The sequence below is a fragment of the Centropristis striata genome, chromosome 4 (genome assembly GCF_030273125.1).
Source record: "Centropristis striata isolate RG_2023a ecotype Rhode Island chromosome 4, C.striata_1.0, whole genome shotgun sequence".
Classification (NCBI taxonomy): domain Eukaryota; kingdom Metazoa; phylum Chordata; class Actinopteri; order Perciformes; family Serranidae; genus Centropristis; species Centropristis striata.
Window position 1 is genome coordinate 14962277 of NC_081520.1, and position 21016 is coordinate 14983292.

The following is a 21016-nucleotide window of genomic DNA, read 5'->3' on the forward strand; positions in this document are numbered from 1 at the left end:
TGGCCTCAGGCCCCATGCTTTGGGGGCACAGGAGGTCCAGATTGGCCCCGCCATTGGTGAAGCCTCCTGTGACCTCATCGTCTATAGAGGTGTTTCAAGATTAAAAGCACTTTTTGTTGAACATCCTGACCTCCTGTACAATATTGCTTGAGAGATTTAAGGGTGGTAATATGTGCATCAATCACGTTGCTTTTGAAATACTCCCCTGAGATATTCTGCCGATCCCGGCAGTTGATAAATGGGGACAGATTGAAATGTTCTTTCTGAACATATCACTTATTTACCCTCTCTCTCTCTCACTCTCGATGTATTTCTCTCTCTCTCTCTCTCTCTCTCTCTCTCTCTCTCTCTGTCTCTCTCTCTCATTCTCTCTCTTTGTGTTCCATAAACCCTCGTCTTTTTTACGTCTTCATCCCTCTCCCTCTGTGTTGGATCGTATCTGTTGTGTTGCTTGTAATGCATGATTTTGCTTCATGACTGCACCTTTCCTTTTTTTTATTATTTACCTTTTGTAATGTAAACTAACACCTTGCCTTGCTGTCTTGTCATGGAAGTGGCACTGTTCAAACCTCCCTTATATGTCCTGTCTTTTATCTCCCAAGCTCACTATCTGGATAAGGTAGTGAAAGGTATGGCATTCCTCCTTCCTTCTATTTTGCCCTCCCACCATTGTAACTCAAGCCAGCATTAACAAATCATGCACACACACCATGCTCTTCCCCTACATTGACATATGCAAACACTATGCACCTCTTGTTGCCCCACACAACTCATTCTAAAGATCCCCACCTGCCATCAACTTTTTGCCATGTTGTCACACAGTAATCTCCACTTAGCACTTTCACACCTGGGGAGGCAAATTGTGCTGCTTTCTATACGTGTTGAATATTTGGTTTGTGTGCGGCCTTGCTTTCTCAATAGGGGGGTGTTGGGAAAGGGGCTTCATAACCTGTGCCATGCATTATGGATGAGTGTGCAGCTGTGAGCTCGGCCCGATAGGTGCTGAGGCCGCATCCTCTCTAATTAAAAGAGTTCATGGTCTGGTTGGTGCAGGGCAAGCAGGGGGTGGAGGCTCTGCAGCAACCCTGCCTTCCTGCCTCCAGCACCCTCTCTCACTATCACTGTGTCCTTGGTAATGGACCACCTGGCATGAGAGCGGCTGCCAGAGGAGTCCTTCGAACACTTGCAGCCTCACGTTTGGAGCTGTTTCAGGCAGGCTCGGGCAGGGCTCAGCAGGGGCTCCTCTCTGAAAGGGCTGCCAATTAAGTTGAACTGGTGCCAACAGAGAGCGGATCTTTATTTATCCTTGTAATAAACATTCGGAGCTTACTAATCATCCGTCTCCACTGGTCTAACCAGGGTTGTTTTGTCCATTTGCTCAATAAAAGGACAGCTAATGTCCAAACGTGTTAGGAGGCAAGACGCATTCTAATAGCATTAGCCTTCAACTGCGAGTCCCATTTTTCAGGGAAACGAGAAGAAAATTAAGACAGGTTTATTTATTTATCTGACAATTTTTAATGTTGCACATTTAAACCCATTTGCTCAATGATCTGCATCTTGATTGCTTGTTTATTTTTACTTTTTTTTCTTTTTCAAACCAATGTTTCTGCTCGAAAGTATATTTGTAAAGTATAAGCATAGTTGCAGGTTGCCATGTTTCATTATTTGTTCTTTGACAAGAAAAGCCTCAATTAGAGACTGATTATATTTTATTATTAACTTGTACAGGAGAACAGAAAGGTTGGGAACTAGATTCAGCAATATTTTCCAATAAAAATTCATATTTAGTTCTACTTTTAAATCACCGTCTCTAGGCGTAAATGTGCACTAAATGTGGATGGTTCATCGATCTGTGGCTGTATTATCACTCATGTCATGATGCTGTCCTTTCTCTGTATTGCAACGACCAAAATGCAGCCTATGCATTCTTCAGCTAACCATGTGATGTACAGCACTCATCTATTCTTGGTACCGCTTCTACCTTTTAGCTTCCTAAATACCTGTCTCTGTTTCCTTCTCATCACTGTTTCTTCCTTTATCTGATATTTCTCCCTTTAATACATATCTCCTATTCTCCGCACCGCCTCTCTTTCTTTTTTGCCTCTTCATTCTCCCACTCCTATTCTCCGTGTGTGATGTAAGAGCATTGAGACAGCCGCCCCAGTCTCTTTAGTTGATAAAATGGGTCAGCTTAGCATTCTCTCTATCAAGGCAGCTTGCTAACAACACAAACTGTGACAGACTCGTGTGTTTGATATCTTGAGATGTTACCCTCTGCCTTTGCCTCAGCAAGGGGATACGAATCACAAGGTACCAGATAAATGCCAAGCAGCCCTACAAAAATGGGCGAGATAATCCTCTGATCTATGCCCTTGTGAAGACCTATCCAGAGAGAAGCAGAGGAATGGTTCACCTGTCAGTCTGCTCCAGCCTGCCTTCAGCTCCCCTGGGGTCACATATCCTCCCCTGCATAATACTATTCAGCTCATCCTTGCACCGACTTTTTTAATTTTGCATTCTGCTTCTCGTAATGACAGAACGCACACTCCCCCTGAAGGAATAATGGTATTTGTTGTAAGAAGAGTCTGGAGACAACTCCAGACAGAGAGCAAATAATGATAAATAATGATATTTACCTTTTTTCAATAAATAGTTTTGTTGCAGCTCATTCTTTCTTTTTTCTTTTTTAAACAGTGATTTACATTAGCAGTGGTACTACTATATAATGACGGTCTTGTTCGAAAATCACATAAAACTGATCCAATTATGTGCAGGAATACCAGCATATACACCACTGCTTTAATTAGCCAGCTGTAGCAGCGTACATACAGGAGGCCAATCTACTGTAGTAATGAGTGGATATTGATTTAGAAGATCCCTCTTATCTGATTTTACGGCAAAGGGATATTAGAAGCTTCACAAAAGGTGTATATAATTAATCAACTTCAGCTGAGAGTCATTATAGCCACCCTCACCCATTTAAAATCTTAACATGACTTTAGTCTTTTGCTGTCAGAGAAATATTAGCAACAAAGCATTGCCATCAGCAGGCCCACATTGTTGTCATTTTTTTATCGTTGGTGTTTCTTCCCAAACAATATACAGTATTATATTAAAGCTGCTTCATTTAATATTCTGTGCCGACCCCTGTCTTTGTCCTTTTTTCGTTACACAGAGGGCTGTCCTGGTTTGTGCAATGGAAATGGTAGGTGCACTCTGGGTAACAATGGCTGGTACTGTGTGTGCCAGCTGGGCTGGAGGGGCACTGGCTGTGACACCTCTATGGAAACTGCCTGCAGTGATGTCAAGGACAACGATGGAGGTAAAATCACAAACAGCACACAGCAGTGCCTTCTGACACTGGCCACGCATCAACAGGGACTCTTAACTAGACATGATTTGACTGTAGAATGAAGCACCTTTGCGCTGTACTGTACCTGCTTTATGCTTTCCAGGCTCAGTTGTACTCTTATGCAGGTGAGGATGAGGAATGGTTTCCAGTCAGTCACCTGGACAGCAGGTTTTTATTAAAAAGCAGAGTAGCTGGCCTGAAGCCCCAAGCATGCGCTGGCCCCAGGAGGAAGTCTGCCCTCTAACTAGCCCCGAGCAGAGCCAGGCACACACACAGAGCCAGCCAGGGGGCTGCACCACTCTTGAGGCCAAGTGGAAGACGTGACTTCCTTTCTTCCAGACCTCATTCTGGGCTTGAGCTATGCGCTAGCATCCCTTATTTATGCAGGGGCTGTTTGTCCCCCCCATCTCTGTGCAGGGAGTACAGGGCTCTCACTGGCAAAGAAAGGGTGCTGCTGGGAATTTGACTGACTCCTGACAGCAGGGTTTATTTTTATCACCCATCTGGCCAGATAGGCCCCTGAAAGCAAAGGGTAGGGAGTCCAATGACCCACTTTAGTAAAGTAAAGTGCATTACACAGCAGCGCTTTCTGTCTTGTGTTATTTCATCTAAATTACAGAGAGAAACCACAATCCTCGAGGTATTGAAACATTCTCCAGGACGAGATGTACTGTACATGTCTGCAGTCATCTAGTAAAACAAAAGTCAAAATGAGTAATGCCCCAGTGACTCAAATATATTTGCTTAGTTTCTTCAGGTGTGTGTCCAGGCTGTTGTTTAATTAGAGAATGTGTGTGACTTGTTTGACCTTGTCAGATGGCCTAGTGGACTGCATGGATCCAGACTGCTGTCTACAGGCAACCTGTCACACCACCGCTCTGTGTGTTGGCTCCCCGGACCCTCTGGATATCATCCAGGAGACACAGATGTCCTCTGCACAGAGCAACCTGCAGACTTTCTATGACCGGGTGCACTTCCTGGTGGGCAAAGAGAGCACCCACATCATCCCCGGGTCCAACCCCTTCGATGGCAAGTGAGTGACTTGAGCATTACTCTCACCAGACACCACCCACTGTGACACTCTGTAACAAGACAAAAGCTGTTTTTGTCTCCTAGGAATCAATATTAAATCAAATTCTCTTTTTTTTTTTTCTGCATCGTCATTTGTTTTTCATGCATCGATTTCTTGTGAAATCATACTCGTTCAGTTGAGTCAGTTAAATAAGTCATTGCTGGATTTAATATCTTTCACATTTTAATTCAGCTGCTCAGGATGCTTGACTTTGATTCTCAACACTGTTATATACTAATGCTAATTTAATTGGATTAAACAGTAATCCAGTGTGAATTTGTATTATAGCTAAGATTGCTTTGCTTTTAGTAATGACATTTCAGGTGCTAACACAAATCAATCAGTTTCTTCCATAATTAATGTCGGCCAATGCAATGACAATAATGCTGTAATTGCACTGGCAGATTTAAGGGAGTGTAAAACATTTTCTTTTCTGGAAAGAGTGAGGGAGGGGAGGCAGCTTTAGGTAGCGGAGGCTAAAATGGGAAGGATCTGGTGGCATGCATAGTTAGAAGGATGTTGGACAAATGATGATGGACGAACAACATAGAATGTGGCAAAAAGCAAGGAGCATCCCCTTGCATGAAAGGCATCTCCTATTCATGTATTGTGATTACTTTTACTGTAATCCATCTGAGACCCACTCCCAGAGGCAGAGCTCACGACACCCCAGTCATGGAATCTGAGGCGCTTTCATATGAGGCAGGATGGCTGTCAAAGTCCCATAAGATCCCCTGCCTCTCCTTTCCTTTGTCTTCTTCTCTTTTCATCTTTAATCGCTTGTGAGGCTGTGTCACCTTATTTGCATCCCACTTGCTTATGGATCTCTCTCATCTTGCCTTATTATACTCCTGTGAAACAAACAGACAACAGGCAAAGGAAAATAAATTCAGAATAACATAAGTTCAGAATATTTCAAATTTTGGTCTCTGGTGATAAAATTTCATAATATAGTGTCAAAAAGAACAGACAAATCAAACTAACTTCACAGCACGTAGTTGTTATTTGAGGCTTTTGCACTTCTTCTTTTATTAAATGATGGCAGAAGGTTGTAGTTTCAGACATTACTATTTTTAGTCCAGCAGAGCTGTTGCTTTGGTTTTGAAGGGGAAATGATTAAATCGTATTCCTGCTCAAGCAAGATCATTTTCATTAGTATAATTTGCAACACAGCACTTCTTAGTATTGGGTGCTTGTTGAAATGTGTGAATTATTTGCTGTTTGCTAGCCCAGTGCTGGCCATCTTACCTCACTGTCTGCAGTAAAACATGTTTTTAGTCTCTACACTGTCAATATTCAACCACCTTTAAGAAGGCCCACAAAAAAACAGTATCTGTTTAAGTTCACGCTATATTTAGAATATTTTCACTTCTTTACTTTGCTGTCAGTAGCTGTTACATTCATCTATGCTACTGTATCTTCAAAGCCACCATACTCCAAAAACAGTCTTTTTTTTCCTGGCAGAACATGGGATGTGTGACTCTCCTGCTGCTGCAATCAGTTAGTTATTTTGTTAGTTTAGCTATTTTCAAACTCCTTTAAAAACACAAAAGACACAGAATAACACAAACTAACTAATTTATCAAGGCAGTGGCTGACCAACCAGTCTTGTGTTCTGCAAGGTAAAATGACTGGTTTTGTCAATGGAGCCTGGTGGTGTGAAGAGAGCACAGATGAAGCAGTAAAAAAATATTCAAAATATAGCGTACAATTAAATTGATATTGTTTTAATAGACAGGCCTTTATTTTTACATGTCTAAAATCTGTTCAGCTACTGCCCTCGTCCTCAGGAGTACATTGCTCAGACTCTTGCCTGCTTCTCCAGTAGGTAATACAGTGTGGATAAATATTAGAAAATAATGAATTTATCTGTAGTATATTCATCGACTTTTCAAAAGCTTTTGATACAGTCAACCATCGTATTTTATTGAAATACCTCATACAACCCCACTTAAAGAATCCGAACTATCCCTCCAAAACAAAGCAGTATTTCTTAAATACCATAGCCGCCATGGTGAGTCGCTGGGACTTACTAGCTTACTGCTATTTCCACTAACTCACCACAGGACATGAATTACATCAACTGTCATCAAGCTCAAACTGCTTGTTGTTGAACTATTTGTGGTAGTGTCAGCCAATACTTGAGAAAAGCACTTGTAACACGCTTTGTGACATTTTCCCTCATTGACATTTTTCTGGCTTTCAAGAACCACTCAACATTTTGCAGTTCTTCACTGGACAGAGGAAGAGGCGTAGAGGGTTGAGTAATACTCTTGTCTCTCTCACAAGAAGATGCAGCCATAAATAAGTAAGATCAAGAATCCAGAGATGAGCTGCAAGATTGGAGGCCTCGGCTCACCTAAAAATATCAGTGATCATCTATTATTCATGCTTGGTATTCATTCCCCACCCACTGACAGATATGAGCGGTTATGACAAGTGGCTCTGGGCTTCAGATGAGCCTTGCAGGCACGGTCTCAGCATCTTCCTGATATGCCTGTCCTGGTCACCTGATCATCTCTTTATTGATCCATTAACCGCTTCCTTGTGCTAGTAGACATGTTGGAGTGCTATTTCTGATGTTTCCCACCACAAAAAGCTGCAAAGGTGCCACTGAATAAAGCATCTGCCACTGCATAAAACGTCTCGACTCTCCACCATGACACATAATACAAGAGACTGCCAAGGCCCAGCAGTGGATGCTGACTAGAATAGTAAACAGCGACTTTGTCCATGGAACAATTTAGGCAAAGATTGATAGCTGGCTTTTAATAGCAAGCGGAAGCCATTCACTTCATTTACAGGCTTGCACTTTTCTTATTTTATTTATAACTCTTTTATTAGCATTAGACCATTAGTGTCAGAAAATCACTTGTTTGTTTCCTTCTCTGTATCCTCTATCCCTTTTAGCAGCATTAAATATTTGGAGAGCTAAAAATTTACATTGACGTCTCATCACTTTACACTCTTCAGTGTGCTGGCTAACACACAGGCAGGGAGAGAGAGGGCTGCAGACATGCTTGTATTTGCATCAGGGTTTACCCTATAATCAAGTCATTTGCGTAGGTAATGATGTTTTTGTTGCTTCTGCAGTGATGGTACCATTTATTAGCCTGCTCATTGAAAGTTCTCTATACTTTAGTCTGCCATGCATTTTTTATTTTGTCTGAAATACTACTGATCAGTGTAGTTTCCTTATACCTTACACATTTATAAAGGGCGGTATTTTCTAATTTTGTAACTAATTCATACTCTGTGACAGCTCTTTGTCTTTGTTGCTCATTTTTGACAGATTTTATCACCAAAGGTTGCTTGGTTTCATTATAAGTCTTCTGATGAAATAGTATATGGTACATTTTTGAAACAGAATTGTTCATGAAATGCTGCTGTTGTTATTCTAGCCATCTGCATATTCAAAAAACGCACAAATTTGGTCAATTACAAGGTTAGATACCAACATTTTTCTGTGTCCGTGTTGTACATCCTACTGTCTGTCTCATGATTTGCTCTGATCATTATTTAACGCCATAACTGAAGAACAAAAGGGGAGATTGTGATCATATTTCACATTTAATTTTTATTGGTGACACTAATCTTAAAACTGTGGTAATTGTATATATCTTGTATACTGCCTGGTTCAATATGTGTGTGTGAAACATCCAAGTTGTAGAATTTATAGCTTTTTTGCACCAACACCCATATTTAAAGCACTGTCTACTGTTATGGCTGCATATGAATCTGTACACACATGGGTGTAAACTGCAGCTTGGCTTTCAATTGAAGAGTCGGCTCAGAACAGCTTGTTCGAATGGTGCAAGTTCATCCGTCATGTCAAAAAGTCAGTGAAACAGTGAGGGTTATCGACTTAATGTGTTAACATGACATCAACGGCAAATTCCACCCCAAGACTTAACTAGAATAAGGCTTGCTATCCATAATACTTCCTCTTTAAAACAGATAAACTTGAGATGTAGTCCTGCTGAGTTCATTTTTCACAGTGTGTCCTCACTTTGACCTCTGTGGATGATGTATGATAAACTGGAGGTTGGAGATATTGCCAGGTCCCTTTTGACTTTGTGAATCCTCTTGGACTTGTGAAATCTCATACGGAGGGGAAGTTTCTGCGGCGAAGGCTTCACGCTTCCTTTGCTGCTCTTTCTTTCTGTTCTATTTGATGTCAATATTTAAATCATTTGTCTTGACAGCGAGGAATCATCTCCCCATGTGGTTCACAGAGGCAGGAAGGAGATAGTTCCACTTTCACAGCTCCATCTGAAGAAAATGTGGATGATTGCCTCTTCAAACAAGACTCTAAAATAAACTGTCGGCATGAATGATTAATCGTAGAGGGCCAGGCTAGTGCTGGGTTAACTTTAGTAGTAATCCTATGTAAATGCATCCAGATAGATTTTTGGGTATGAGCCCAAGGATTCAGAGCAGTATCTCCTTGCTTGTTTACTGTGCAGTGGTGGACATCCAAGGTCTTCTGAAGGAGAGCCGGCCTAATTAACATAAAACTGGGTTTCTGGGGACCAGGATAGTGTGGGGTGAATGATCTTGCCTCTGGTAAGGACATGTTGAGGGCAGCTACTAACACACTAGTGTTAATTGTTTCCAGACCGTGGCAGTGTTTAAGACCCAAATGTATTAAAAATAGCCACGGTCTAATGAAGAAGTGGCAGTAAGGCATTTGTTAGGGGACCAATTTTTTGCAAACGACTACAGAAACGATGGCTGACCATGAGTTGGGCCTTGCTAATGACATGGGCAGAACGCGACAAGGGAGACGTGATACAGCAAGGTCTCAACTCATCAGTTCAGTAAGATTAGGAGGTGAATTTGGATGACTTCCCGCTATTGATTGGTGGGGACTGATGATCAGATCTAATTTATGCAGCTTCTGGAGACCTGATGTCAGTCTGGAAATCTGTCAAAGTCTTGATAACCAGCCAAGCAAGTCTTGCAATCTGCAGTCCTATTATTTCCCTCTCTTGCATTCTGTAATGGAAAAGATAAATCCTCTTTTTTTAATTAGAGCAAAAGCAAAGCAAAGCTTCTTTATCTCATTATCCCACCATTCTGGATAGAAAAACCCTTAGAGACATCCAAGGAGCCGTTAGGTTGTTCTGTTTCTGTTATGGCTGTTTGTTTTTATTGTGTACAGTATATCCTCTGGATAACATCTATACTTACTGTATGGGGTTTTTTTCCACTTTACTGTTCCTGGTGAATTTATTATAAAGTATTATAATCATTGTAACTGTGTTGGTCTTTCTCTCTCCCATGCAGCCATGCTTGTGTCATTCGTGGACAAGTAGTGACGTCGGATGGAACTCCACTGGTTGGCGTCAACATTAGTTTCATCAACAATCCATCCTATGGTTACACAATCACTCGGCAGGATGGAAGGTAAGAGCCCTCTCTCTTGTATTCACACACACACACACACACACACACACACACACACACACACACACACACACACACAAACACACAAAAAAAACAAGGGATGCAATGCAAATGCCAGTAACCACTTTCTAAATATGCTGTACAGAGATGTGACAATGATATTTATATTTTTGTCAAATAGTGTTGTTTAGCAGTGCTGAATTCTAATGATGGAAGGAAAAAAACACAGTTGCCACTGCAAACTGTGCCGCCATTGATCTGCTTTGTGCTTTCATTTGGTCCAATTTTGGAGTTCTCGGCTCAATTCCCAGAGAAATCAAACAAAGCCCTTCTGGTACACTCATAAGTTATGCTTCAGTAGCAGCAGGGAGGGGAAAGAATAAAATATGCCAACTCAAAGCAGCTCACAGGGGCTATGAAACATAGTGCAGATGGACATTATTAATTTGACAATGGAAGATTTAGAGAATTAAGTGAGACATTTAAGTTTAGGACACAGACCTGCAATTAATTTTCTTTGCATCTGTCTCCTCTCTTGTTGTAGCTTAATTTTTTTTTTTCTTCCATTAATGTGATGGGCGGAAAAAAAAATTCCTCACCCGAACCTCAAAGCTACAGTTGGTAACTTTTATATGAATACTTTTTCTCATATTTTGCTGAAAGGGTCACTTTATCCAGTAATAAATGAGACAGTTAACCTGTATAAAATCTTCCCTGCCCCGTCTGTATCTGCCCCCTCTTAGTGCTACAAATTGCATTTTGCAAATATCTACCACAACTGAATGAAAACCACCAAGTTGGGCAGTGGATCTTTAGGGGAAGATAGCAGGTCAACAGTATATGCCACATAGAAGAGGTATACATGAACTAAGATCTGCACTGAAAAGAACAAGATAAAAACACTAAATCTGAGGGAAATGATCTTGCTGCATGGACAGACAATTTCTTAAATTAAGATTGTTAAATCTAGAAATAAGCATGTTGAACACTTAAAATAAGAAATTAACTCTTAAAACAAGATAAATTATCTAACACTTCTAAATCTAAAGTTTTTTTTATCTTGGTAAGAAACAAATAATTTGCAGTGCACTCTGCTCGGGCCAGTTCATCGCTGCTTGCAGCTTTAATTGATCTTGTTTTAACAGTTAATTTGTTATATTAATCAATAACATGTTTATTTCTAGGTTTAACAATCTTAATTTAAGAAATCTTGTCAAGTGAAATCATCTGTCCATGCAGCAAGATAATTTCCCTCAGATTTAATGTTATCTTTTTTTTAGACACACCTTTTTTGCAGTGTGGGAGTTGAGTGATCAATTATGTCTCATAAGTTCTTGCAGCAATTTTTCGGTTGATGCCATTTGTCACACAGATTTGGTGCAGAATTTAACCATTTATGGCCGCAGAAGAACAATGGTCGAAAATCCCATTAAGACACCAAGACCTCGATGAATACCAAAGAAAAGTCAATGCTGTGATTTATAAAAAGAGATATAAATTACATTTGTCAGTGATTGGATGGCGAGCTTTGCTCAGAGCACACTCACACCCCACTCCCCTTTCATGTTTTATGTGGCTGTGATTATCCTAGAGGTCACAACAGGTCATTTTATACAGTGAGGTCAAGTTTTAAAAAATGGTCGCACTATAATTAAATGGCTTCTATGGGGACTAACATCATCTCACATGAAACTGGGCTCATTAAACCCACAAGAGTCTCAGCTTTTCAGTCATACTTATGCAAATCAGGACTGCTAATTGACTCCAGTATGCAGAAATATTCAACAATGCAAGACGAAAATAACACATTTATACTGCATGCAAACAGCTGCATGGTTTTTGCCAAAAACTGCATAAGACTGCATGTCTGTAAAATGTCTCATAGGTAGATATCTTGAGGTGAGAGGTCAAGCAACCCCTGGGGCCATGTTGTGTTTTTAGTCTCCAAAATTATTCAGAATTGTGAAGCATTGTTTAGCCCTCTTCCCAATAAACCAGCATGACATTGTTGTTATCAATGGATGCCCTAGTTTGTCTTTCATATTCTACCAATATGACTAGTTTTAAAATCCAGGCTGCTACAGCATCTTAGTGACAACAATGGATGAAAGGAGGATTTAATTTTAGGATTAAATCTATATCCATGAAATAATAAAAACAAATGCACTGATTGAGGTAGATTACTATCTTTCTTGGACAATTCTACATTTCGTCTGTCTCTGAAAGAGCAATGGAACCCAGTAAATAAACTCATTATCCAGCTTCTTGTTGCTTCATTACAGTAACCTCTTTGAAGAGCGTTTTGTGTGTTCTCATGAAACAAGCAGAAAGAGTTCTCTGTTTGGCTTTCCTTGAGCGACTCTATGCCAGCTGCTATGGCACCAGTTGAGTTTCTCAGAGAAATCCAGACAAAAACCTCAGACTGGTTTCAATGTGTTTCTTTGAGTGAAAGAGAAAGGCCTGAGAGAAAGATTTTGGGTATCATTGTTTCTACAATTTGTGTTCTGTTCTGAATATAGTTATTAAATCAGATTTCACACACATGCAGTACCCACACAACCTCCAATTCCTCCATATCTCTTATAGTAGTCAGTGTTAGTAAGGCCTTGTGGCAAACTAAGCTCCTCTATCACAGCACAGCATGAATTGGTGTTTGCTCTCCAAGCCCCACTTCCTCCTGACACTTTTATCAGTCACTGACACTCTAAAGGCCCACATCGTTGCCGCGGGTTTGATCTTGATCATTCTTGCTTCTCCTCATTTCTTCCATCTTCTTGTCAGTCTCCTCTTTTTCCAGGTTTTATAAAAATCTCTCATCTCCACCTCATCATCTTCACCTTCCTCACTTTTTTCATCTGCTCTCCATCCCTTCACGCTATTCCTCCTCCAATCTCCCACTGCCTTTAAGCCTTTCCTTTCTGGGCACTACTCTTTCACTTATTTCCTGTACTTTCCTTGAGCCCAGGTCTCATGTCCTTTCCACTGCACTGGCTTCCCCCATCTCTATCCTTTTCCCATTTATGCGTGTCCCATTTTTCTTATGCATCACTCCGTTTTTCCTTCGCAAAGCCCTATACTCTTTTTTTCCCCCCTTCCAGCGTATGTGTAAACACTACTCCATCTCCCAGGTTCCCCTGTAAACATGCCCAGTCTCCTGCAACTCCCCTGCAATCACTGTAAACTGGCTCAGTGCAGCGTGAAATCAGAAATGCACCTGTTCAGCCACTTAGAAATGGGAAAGCTGTCTCAACTCATTTTTATGATGTGTTCTTTATTGTCCAGTGGCTTAGTCTTTAAATTACCTTTTCCACTATCTTGAAAAGTTTTCTGGCCTAAACAAAAGAGGTTAGTTTAGTTTCTTTAAAGCTGCGTAGCCATTTTCTGACTGACTGAGCATTGAGACACACATGCTCCGTTTTTTCTTTTCTCCAATAATGAGACAAATGCTGACGTGCAATACAGCTTATTACATTATTATGTGTTTGCAAGGACCTCTATAGGAGCTGTGATATACGTCGGAAACCCATTCTGAAACACTTGACAGTTTGTAAAAAACATTCATCTTAATGTCCCAATATAGCATTGTATAATGGACATTTTTCTGTTTCCAGTGTATTATTATGCAACACAATTTATTGATCAATGCTGACATATTGTAGTTGAGACTATAGACCTAACTATGGTCCTAACTGGTGAGGAAATATTATTAGTGTACTCACACACTTCAAACACATACATAATGTCCCTACCTCACTTATTACCTTAGCATCTGTACTGTTAACAATTACTAAACTTGTATGTCCCTGATTCGATTTAACATCTTGTACATACTGTCCAGTTCATTATAAGTATACAGTAGCTGAGAAATGATTGTGTACAATATGTATGAGCTACACCAAGTTCATTGGCAGGGTTAACTCTTTGAGTCTGATGTATTTCCTGAGGGCACAAGCAAGCAAGGCTCTTGTAGGTAGCTTAATAAGTTTTGTCACATGGCTTAAGGATGTTGTCATGATTGATAACAGCCAGTGAATCCCTGCATCGATTGGCCACGCTGCCCATGGGTATCTGTCCAGAAGTGTTTTGAGCGTGCGTAGCCTTAGCTTGCCAGGTGTCATGCAGACTGACCGGCTGCAGCTTCTCTGGCTACTGATGGATCACGGCAGCACAAGGGTACGACTATCACAGCCCCCATCAGTTCTGCAGCCTCCATGCTAGTGGACAAACTCACATTCAGCCAAGGGCGAAACACCAAGGTTGGAACAAACCTTTGTTATCACCACAGCCAATCAGATGTTTAGCCTCGAGGGAAGTTAGACTGGGCAGATTATTTATATACCAGCTTAAACCAAAAGGGAGGCTACCTAATTTAGAGGCCACTATTTGGACCTGCTTCTTTACGTGTTATTTGGAAAAAGATGCTTACCGTGTGAGGATGAGGCTCTGTCCCTGGGGCCTGTAGGTGACCAGGTGCTAATTGGCTCTTAGAGAAAAGTGACAAGAGCTGCAGAAATCCAGTGCAGGTGCAGGCGTGCTGTTGTCACCATGCAGCAGTTAGAGATGATGAAATCGCCAGAGTGCAGCCTGTTTACTGAGACCCACTCAGGTCAGACCAGAGGCAGAGGCCCTTAAATGCAACAGTAGATGGGATTGCATTGCAGGGCTTTTAGACTGATGTTAGAGTGGACAGCCTTCATTGAAGGGATCGATAGAGAAGTGGCGGCTGCCTCCATCCTGCAGCACAAATCTCTTTCTCTCACACATATAAATGTGAGCACAGCAGCAGTGCTTTACACACGCATAAGACTGAAACAGCCATGTCTAAACTTACAGCATGCACCTACTATTTTTCATTCTTCAAATAAAATCAGCAGATTATGACATTAATTAAGAGATGTGCATCTAACATTGTGATTATTCATCCTTTTTATATATCCAGCCTTTGTGTGCCCGAAAGATAATGCTAAATAGAGAGCCAGCATTCTTTCTTCATTTAATAAAACATGGAATGTATTACTGTTTGATCTGTTAGAACAACACTTAATTAAAAAATAGTCATTATATTCACAGTAAATTGTTGCACGGTTTAATCCTCAACACACAACAGATTACATGCATTGCTAATGGGAATTTTCACAGTCTTTTTTTTTTCTGGAAAAATATATAATCCATCTTCACTGTTTGTGAATCGACATTCATCCTCTCTGACATTGTGCACATCTGTGTTACAGCTTTGACTTGGTGACCAATGGGGGCATAGCCATAGCCCTGCACTTTGAGCGTGCGCCATTCATCACCCAGGAGCACACTCTCTGGTTGCCATGGGGACGCTTCTTTGTCATGGATACCATTGTCATGCGGCATGAGGAGAATGACATCCCGAGCTGTGACCTCAGCAGCTTTACCAGGCCCAGCCCCGTGGTGTCCCCAGCTCCACTCACCGCATTCGCTGGCTCCTGCTCGGAAAGGCGGACCGTCGTCCCAGAAATCCAGGTGACTGCTCTGCACCCCGTCCTCTTCACTGCCCTGCAGGCTGTGATCTACATGGGTCTCTCCTCCAAATGATTCATATCACAGATCTGGGAGAGACCCTGAAGACTATTCATCAAGCACAAGTGTAATAGTAACTCTAGCTCATGGCAGTGCTGTGATTTTATCTCTCTAGTGTAATTGGTCTGCGGAACTTGCGCGATTTACAATGTGCATTGCACTGTCTCACTGCAGAGTGATGATGATTACCTCACACACAGAAAACAGCCTGGACATTTTTAATTTCTCCTGGGTTGTCGTCTTCTAGATTAAGCATACAAGTGCTACTGGAAAGGATTTGCTTTTACATTTCATTACTGTATATATTTCAATATCTGTCTGCATGTACAAGCAAACACTTGCATGGACTTGTTTGCACAGGTGAATGTGCATTATGTCTAGCAGGCATCTCTGTGCCCTTCTCTAATTACTTTGTGTCCGACTTTCATAAGATTTATGGCATATCAGTGAATTTAGTATTCAGTCCTTTCTATTTATAGTACCCTTGTCTTTGCTATTTCTTGTAAGAGTTTCATACAGGGACATCACCCATTTTACACTTGTCCTTATAAAAGGGAACTCAGATCAATTAACCATGCATGGCCACACTTTGAGAACATTTAAAAAAGAAACACACATCATAAGTGACATGTCCTCTGACCAATGTTGCTTTGGGTAGCTGTTTTAATTGTAACTTTACATCTTGTTCTGTACTGTGGAGACAGGCAATGAGAGGTCATTTAATTAGAGCAGAGAGGAGGTGGTCAACCAAACCAGTGCTGTCAACCCTTCATACTGAATACGAACACTGTACAACGTGCCATGAGTGCTGACCTACTCTTGTATCATCAAGAGGTTATAGGTCTGACCTCAGTGGACAGTCCCAAGGCCACAATGTTGTCTCTCACTTATCCAACTTTTATTACTCTATATATTATTGGACTGTGTGAGCTCTGAGCCCAAGGGCACTCTTGTGATGCCATTGTCATATGGATTGGATTGCAGTGGAGACTATTGTCCTAATGAAGGACTTGCTATTATTAATTCAATTATGAAAATACTCACTGGAGTACATAATGAAGAAATCCTTCATTGGATTCCCTGTACTGCATGAATATAATTATCCTGTAATTGATGTCTCTAATCTTCCCATGGGTCCATACATTTGGTTGGAGGGAAGGCTTTGAAAAATATGTGACAAAGGTTGTAGTGGCCACTGTCCAAAGGAATGACAAAATCATAATCTGCGTGAAATAAAGGGCATACAGAGGCATATTATTAATCCTACCTTCAACACTGATTTCAAAGCTCTATAACCCTTTGATGCACAACATATTGACACTCTTTCTAATGCACAACATGGGTCAAAAATGACCCATATTAATTTCTCATGTTATTTAATGCTGCTGTGTGTTTCTGTTCCCTATCTTTTGATATCAACTTATTTCATGATTGAATATTCCAAGTATTCTTTAAATATATTGTTTTTGATAACAACAAATCATTATTTCCATTTTGCTTCTCATACTTTATGAAGAAAAAAAAGTTTTTGTATTATTACATAGCTAACTACTTGGCTAAGTAGCTTGCTAAGCTAACTACTGAACCAAGAAGTTAGCTAAGTAGTTAGCTTAGCAAGCTACTTAGCTAAATACTTAGCCAAGGAGTTAGCTAAGTAGTTAGCTTAACAAGCTGCTTAGCTAAATACTTAGCCAAGAAGTTAGCTAAGTAGTTAGCTTAACAAGCTGCTTAGCTAAAAAAAAATGGATATGGGTAATTTTTGACCCATTAGGATGTATGATGATCAAAAACAAACTAATTGAGGAAAACCTGGAATACTGAATGATAAAAAATAATTTATTGCAAAGATATAGAACATAACGACTCTGTTGGGTCACTTTAGACCCATGTTGTGCATCAAAGGGTTAATATTAACAAGGTTTGGGTTTTTTTCATTCATGAGTTTTCTTTTTTGTTATAGTCTCTGCAGGAGGAAGTGCCCATACCAGGGACTGAAATGAAACTCGGCTATTTAAGCAGCAGAACTCCAGGTTACAAGTCAATACTGAGGGTGACTCTCACCCACTCCACAATCCCTTTCAACTTAATGAAGGTTCACCTCATGGTGGCTGTGGAAGGCAGGCTATTCAGAAAGTGGTTCCCTGCAGCCCCAAACCTCTCATATGACTTTGTGTGGGACAAGGCTGATGTCTATAGCCAGAAAGTCTATGGCTTGTCTGAAGCTTTTGGTAAGTCCTTTTTTTTATTGTTGTTTTGTTTTAAAATCCAGAACATGTGTACTTTACGAATCCTAACATTTTCTTTGTTTCTTCCCCTAGTATCTGTGGGTTTTGAGTATGAGTCATGTCCAGACCTTATTCTATGGGAGAAGAGGACTGCTGTTCTGCAGGGCTATGAAACCACTGCCTCCAAACTGGGAGGATGGACTGTAGATAAGCACCATGCTTTAAATATCCAGAGTGGTGAGTCAACTTGTAATCTCTTTTTAAATGTCTGTGGTCAGCCTTTCACGTTTTATCTTTTATCTTAAAGTCTTTATCTTAATCTCTCTTTATTTATTCCATAATGGAGTTTTAAAACCTCAATGACGTAAATCCACTTGTGTGCCAGAGCAGTTGTTGTTTTGACTTACACTGGAAACAAGAATATAATTTCTTTGTTATTTAAAGTTAAATCTCATAAAGACTCAATAATAGACGTGGTCATTTGTTAAGATGGAGACATTTTGTGGTTTAAGTCAACTAGCCACTCTGTTGCTTTTTACACATATCATTCTGCATGTGCCCATGACTGACGATAAGTACCAAAATGTCCTTTCGGTGCCTTAGATGATGCTTTTAGAGAACACTGAATTGTCGTCCCTGCCCGTAGCATTTTAAGGCTTTTTCAATTCAGCAGTGTCATGTAGCCTCAGATAGATCTGACTTTTTTATTACCACTGTCCATTTTTAGGTGAGGGAGGTCAATTTTCTTATTGCCAGCAAATTACTCCTGAAAGGCAGGAGTAGGAATGAATGAAGAAAAACTTGGGGCACCAGCTGTCCCTAGCTAGGCTTCACAGTCTGTTTGTGTCTGAAAGGCCTCATCAGAGGAGATGAGGCATACTTACATGAAAAGTGCTCAGGAAGGTGGCACTTTGATCTGTCACACTAAACCTGCTGAGTCTGAATGTGCTGTCCAAAGGAGGGAGAGAGCTGCTAGTTGCCCCCTCACCACCTCCACTGCCAGTTCCTCCACCCCAACCCACCCTTTTGGCACCTCCACGTCTTGTTCATGCCCAGCATTTTTAGAATCATCCCTAATTTAATTGCTGTCAGTCTGCTTCTCCCAGCAGCAGCAGCCCCTAAGATTAAATCAAGTCCCAGGAAGGCGATGCTTGGCTGATCTTTTCTGATAGACCAAATGTTGTGCTGTTCAAAGAACTCAGGTCACAAAGTATCATCAGAAGCATAAAAACTGCTGCCGACATGCAGATGTTGAATTTCAAATATGATTACATTGATTGAGCAGCAGGAACATCTTTACATTAACATATCTGAACATTTTCCAAGAGTAGATTGGCAACACTAATGGAAACATAGTGTGCATGTGTGTGTGGGTGTATGCTTGAAAGCTTGCACATGAACTGTACTCATATGGCCCTCTTTCTGTTCATGTGCAAAGCCGGTTGAGTTGGAAAAGCAGGCACAATGCCATATTTAATCGGGGCAAGTCAATTTTTTGTGATCGTGCGCGTGTGGTAATTTTCTAGCTCCAAGATATTCCACTTGTGCCAAGGGCTTTTTGGTCCCCATTTTGGCGTGAAATTGTGCCTGTGTTTCCATCCGCTAAGACCACCTCTTATTGCAAACACGGGCACACAGAGCAATTTTCATGGCTTCAGTTGGCGGAGGTGCACACTATTCAAAATTACTTCAGATTATTGCCTGTGTATTCACTATTGCTCTCTCTCTTAAAATGTTAAAAATTTACATTTAATAAAGATTTAAACTGCATGAGGCAACTTTGAGATAGCAGCACACCAGCAGAGTCACACCTTACCGAATTCCCATCAGTAATGTGTTAGCATTTGCCTGCTTACTAATAGCAAAAACAGTGCGACATGAGCATCTTGTTTTAATCCTTTTACTAGCCATTTGTAAACTGCACTGCACATTATTACACACACATCAAGCAGCATGAATATCTTAATTAATTCATAAAAAAATTTAAATATTAATTTATACATACAGCCCTCTACACATCTGTACAGGCTGGATTTTTTTTCTCTACAGATATTGAGTTTACATGCAGATTTCTGAATACCACTGCTACTGTAGTGGAAATGGCAGCATTATCTTTACGCTTCTTCATGTAGATGTAGCAACATTTTTTATTTAGGCAAAACACCAAACTCTCAATTTCTGGTGTTTAATCAAAATTCTGTTTTGTGAATATTATTCATTGGGAGATGTTAGCTAATGTTATAATGTGAATTGCAGAAGTTGAATTGCATGTAAACATACGTAAATATAACTAATTGAGTGCAATCTTTGTAATCACTGTGGTAAAAAGAACAGTCAACAGTATCACAAGTCATTTTTCGTTGCTGTCTACTAACTATATGAATACAGCTTTCTGGTAAAAAAAAAAATAGGTTTGTGCATATCATAACACATGGACAGGATTTTAAGGGGCTCGTAAAATGTCAATCCAACTGGAAATAAGACATCATCCATTGATTACATATTTTGAGTGTTATATATTTATCATTAGGCAGCTATACAATAATGCCTCTCGAAAAACTTTTTTGTTAGAAGAAAAACCTTCCTGCCTTATTAGTAAACATTGTGCTGCTTTCAAATAGGATTAGAGAAACTCATTTAACTGCCTCTTGTTTGATCCCACCTCTGGTTACCAAAATTGCAAAAATTAGCTATAGCCAGTTGGTCACATCCGTTTTTTATTTGCTTCACTAGGCTGGCCTTGATTTTTGTTTCCATCCAATTTCAGGAAAATGGAGCCTAGTCTTCAAACTCTGCTCAACCTAAACAGGGTGCAGGTGTTACTCTTTTCCTTTCCTGTGCCCTCATCAGGTATTCTTCACATGGGCAATGGGGAAAACGTCTTCATCTCCCAGCAGCCTCCCGTAATCGGCAGTGTGATGGGGAACGGGCGCAGGCGCAGCATCTCCTGCCCCAGCTGTAATGGCCTCGCTGACGGAAACAAGCTGCTGGCCCCTGTGGCTCTGGCCTGTGGCTCAGATGGAAGCCTGTACGTGGGCGACTTCAACTATGTGAGGAGGATTTTCACCACGGGGAATGTCACCAGCGTCCTGGAGCTCAGGTAACGGAGGAGTAGCCTGCTAGCATTCACTCAGGACCATGAGCTCAGATGGGCTTGCACACAGGTCATAAACCACTGAGGTCGATTGAGATAGGCAGAAATACCCTAAAGGCCCAGGATTGATGGTCCTGCCTGTCTCATCCACCTGTATCAGCTGGAGTTTGGCCCTGATAGGGGCTGAAGAGGATGTAATGGGGTCTTAACAGGGACGTTCCAGGAAAAGATTCATGTCTTTGCTATCGTCAGCACAGACGAAGGTTTGAGTAGGAATATGATAGTTTGTCATGATTCTCTTTAAATGAAAT

The 21016-nt window shown here is 40.8% G+C and overlaps 1 protein-coding gene across 2 annotated transcripts in view; it reads left to right on the forward strand.

Annotated features, from left to right (window-relative positions):
• tenm4 (teneurin transmembrane protein 4) overlaps positions 1-21016 on the forward strand; it is a 169531-nt gene that overhangs the window by 110300 nt on the left and 38215 nt on the right. For both annotated transcript variants that reach the window (XM_059331878.1, XM_059331879.1), the window contains 8 exons: positions 603-629; positions 3179-3325; positions 4172-4388; positions 9717-9836; positions 15068-15329; positions 17347-17614; positions 17705-17848; positions 20462-20711. In XM_059331878.1, the coding sequence (XP_059187861.1) occupies positions 603-629; positions 3179-3325; positions 4172-4388; positions 9717-9836; positions 15068-15329; positions 17347-17614; positions 17705-17848; positions 20462-20711 (1435 nt within the window). The remainder of the gene's footprint in view (positions 1-602; positions 630-3178; positions 3326-4171; positions 4389-9716; positions 9837-15067; positions 15330-17346; positions 17615-17704; positions 17849-20461; positions 20712-21016) is intronic.